Genomic DNA, 3,454 nt, shown 5'->3' with positions numbered 1-3,454 from the left:
TTGCACGGAAGCGGGACAATTTTGAGTGGGAGGGAGTCGCCAACGCCCCACAAAGTGCTGCCTTCTCCCGGAACCGCTCGCCCAGGCCCGGCAGGACCCAGGCCGCCAGCTCCGGGCCTTGGCCCCGCGCGCAAAAGACGCGGCAAAGCGGGGGGAGCACTGGTGCGGCCAGAATCCTGCAGCGCCAGCGGAGGCGCAGACTCCCCAGTCGCCGCCTCTCCCAGCCCCGCGGCCTGGGCCGTCAATCAAGCTCGGCCGGCCCCGCCCCTGGGCTGCAGCGGGTGGCCAATCAGAGCCAAGCTCCGCAGCGATGAGCTCAGTCGGCTCGCTTCCCATTGGGCGGCTATATTAAGAAAGTGGCCGAACTCTTTAAATAGCAGGCGCTAGGGCCGCAGCCCGCATCTGCCACCGCAGTCTGGCTGCACTCGAGCGCTCTCCTGTACCCAGGGCGAGACCTACAGAAACTGGGGAGGGGACTAGGCCGGTTCCGCCGTTCCCGTCACCGTTTGCGCACAAAGGCGCGGACCCCGAGCCCGGGGCGAGAAGAGCGGCCACCGCTCGGGAGCAGCGCGGAGACGCACGGCGCGCCCTATGCCCCCGCGCCCCCGCCGCGGCAGCCGGAGCGCACCGAGAGAACGCGCCGCCGCGGGTCCCGGGTGCAGCTAGCGACCCTCGCCCCCAGCGCGCAGCCCGAGGTGAGCAGTGAGCGGCGAGCGGGACGGCAGCGAGGCGTTCGCGGGCCCCCTCCTGCTGCCCGGGCCCGGCCCGCTCATGGCGGCCATCCGCAAGAAGCTGGTGGTGGTGGGCGACGGCGCGTGCGGCAAGACGTGCCTGCTGATCGTGTTCAGTAAGGACGAGTTCCCCGAGGTGTACGTGCCCACCGTCTTCGAGAACTATGTGGCCGACATCGAGGTGGACGGCAAGCAGGTGGAGCTGGCGCTGTGGGACACGGCGGGTCAGGAGGACTACGACCGCCTAAGGCCGCTCTCCTACCCGGACACCGACGTGATCCTCATGTGCTTCTCAGTGGACAGCCCCGATTCGCTGGAGAACATCCCGGAGAAGTGGGTGCCCGAGGTGAAGCACTTCTGCCCCAACGTGCCCATCATCCTGGTGGCCAACAAGAAAGACCTGCGCAGCGACGAGCACGTCCGCACGGAGCTGGCCCGCATGAAGCAGGAACCCGTGCGCACGGATGACGGCCGCGCCATGGCCGTGCGCATCCAAGCCTACGACTACCTCGAGTGCTCGGCCAAGACCAAGGAGGGCGTGCGCGAGGTCTTCGAGACGGCCACGCGCGCCGCGCTGCAGAAGCGCTACGGCTCCCAGAACGGCTGCATCAACTGCTGCAAGGTGCTATGAGGGCCGCGCCCGCCCTGCCTGCCCCTGCCGGCGCGGCTCCCCTCTCGGGCCCGACCCCTCCCCCCAACCTCGAGCCCGAAGAAGGGGAGACCCGCGCCCCCCCCAAGGACCCCACCGGACTGCCTGACGTCTGCCTTTCGGCCCGGCAGCTGTGACCCGGGCTGCTCTGGCTCTGGCGCCGAGAATCGGCGTGGGAGGCACCGGGCGCCCCCTTTCCAGTGTCTGTGTGCGTCCGGCTGTGTTGCACAGGCCCGGGCGCCTGCTGAGTGCCAAGGGTCCCCCGAGCACCCTTTTCTGAAGAGCCAAGCCCCTTCAGAGTGTGTGGCTGCGTGTTTGTTCGATCCCCCCCCCCCCCACTTTCACCCACCCCCGCCTCTGGTCCCCGGAGAAGAGCTTGGCGCCGGGATGCTGCCGCGCCCCATCAGATGTTCGCCCAGAACCCAGCGAGCGCCTGCTGTCCCTTGTCTGTAACATAGACCGCGGGAACTGCGGGAGGGGAGGGCTGGGGAGGATGGGGTGTTATATAAATATAGATATAATTTTATTTTCGAAGGTAGGATGGTGTTATTTAATGGTGGTGGTGGGTGGAGTGACAGGGCGCCAGAAGAGCTCCGGCCCACCCTGGGTCGGGCGCCCATCCAAGCATGAACAGGACTTGGCCATCTTTCCAACCCCTGGGGAAGACATTTGCAACTGCCGTGGGCCTGAGAGGACACAGCTTCCAGACTCTCTGGTCTCCTGCGGGCCAGCCCCAGGCGAACCCCTCACCAGCCCTGGGCAGGAGGAGGGAGAGAGTGCTTTGGGTCGTTTTTTTGCCATAAGCGAACTTTGTGCCTGTCATACAAGTGGAAATTGTTCAGTCCAAGAAACTGATGTTATTTGATTTATTTAAAAGCTAAAACTTGTTGGGTTTTTTTTTTTTTTTGGAAAGAATTCTTTGCACAATTGTTTTATTGTTTGACACTTAATGCACTTGTCATTTGCATAAGACAGTAGCATTCTGACCACCCTTGTACGCTGTAACCTCATCTACTTCTGATGTTTTTTTTAAAAAGATGATGATGACTTTTAAAAAACAAGAAGAAAAAGAAACCACTAATTTTTGTTTTGTTTTCTTGAAAAAGTGGCAACACTGTTTTGCGGTTTTATTTGTGCAGGTATGCGCAGTATTTTGATAAAGGGCAGTAACAAGTATTGGGACCTATTTAACGCCCCCCTCCTTTTTTTTTTTTTTTCTTCACAAGGCAGTCTCGAAAGCTATGTGAAATTTTCTCTGCATCTCTGTACAGAGAATGAACCTGCCCCTAGTCTCTCCTTTCTCACCCTCCCTTCCCCACCCAGTGGTACTTCTACTAAATTGTTGTCTTGTTTTTTTATTTTTTAAATAAACTGACAAATGACAAAGTGGTGAGCTTATGATGTTTACATAAAAGTTCTATAAGCTGTGTATACAGTTTTTTATGTAAAATATTAAAAGACTATGATGATGACATTTATAAAATGGCTCCTGTGATTTAATAGTGTGTAAAAATTTATCCTCTTGAATTTGGGGCAAGGGGAGACTTATGCTAGGCAAGATACTTTCTTGTCACCACTCCATTTCCCTGATAGTGTTTGTGGTTAGATGAGGCTGAAATCCCTTGTGGGATGTGTGGGGGTTGGGTGGCCATGGGAGACCAGTCACTCCCGTCCCAGTCCCATCCCAGAGAAAGATGACTGGGGTACCCAGGCCCCCAACGCTCAAATCTTTGACCTAATGTGTACTGTCTGTATGTTTTTAAAACACCGTGTCTAAGTCTGTGGGGCCTTTGCTTCCTACTCCTTGAAACTTGAAAAGTTATCATCTGAGCATTTTATTTATTTTATTTTTATTTTTTTAAAGATTTTATTTATTTATTTGACAGAGATAGAGACAGCCAGCGAGAGAGGGAACACAAGCAGGGGGAGTGGGAGAGGAAGAAGCAGGCTCATAGCAGAGGAGCCCGATGTGGGGCTCGATCCCAGAACGCCGGGACCACGCCCTGAGCTGAAGGCAGACGCTTAATGACCGAGCCACCCAGCACCCCCATCTGTGCATTTTAAATTTAGGTAA

At 57.0% G+C, this 3,454-nt stretch overlaps 1 protein-coding gene across 1 annotated transcript; it reads left to right on the top strand.

The window, feature by feature from the left end:
- Positions 1 to 395: 395 nt before the first annotated feature.
- On the top strand, positions 396 to 2,597 carry RHOB (ras homolog family member B). The gene has a single exon (XM_045813467.2). It carries the CDS (start codon positions 772 to 774, stop codon positions 1,360 to 1,362), a length of 591 nt encoding a protein of 196 aa, XP_045669423.1. The 5' UTR covers positions 396 to 771; the 3' UTR covers positions 1,363 to 2,597.
- The last annotated feature ends 857 nt before the right edge of the window (positions 2,598 to 3,454 follow it).

The sequence above is a fragment of the Ursus americanus genome, chromosome 7, assembly GCF_024610735.1.
Source record: "Ursus americanus isolate L20-20 chromosome 7, mUrsAme1.1.p, whole genome shotgun sequence".
Taxonomy (NCBI): Eukaryota; Metazoa; Chordata; class Mammalia; order Carnivora; family Ursidae; genus Ursus; species Ursus americanus.
This window is presented reverse-complemented; position numbering and strand designations above follow the sequence as displayed.

Excerpts from the sequence above, each read along its gene's own strand:
- RHOB (XM_045813467.2), top strand. The coding sequence starts at position 772 with ATGGCGGCCATCCGCAAGAAGCTGGTGGTGGTGGGCGACGGCGCGTGC.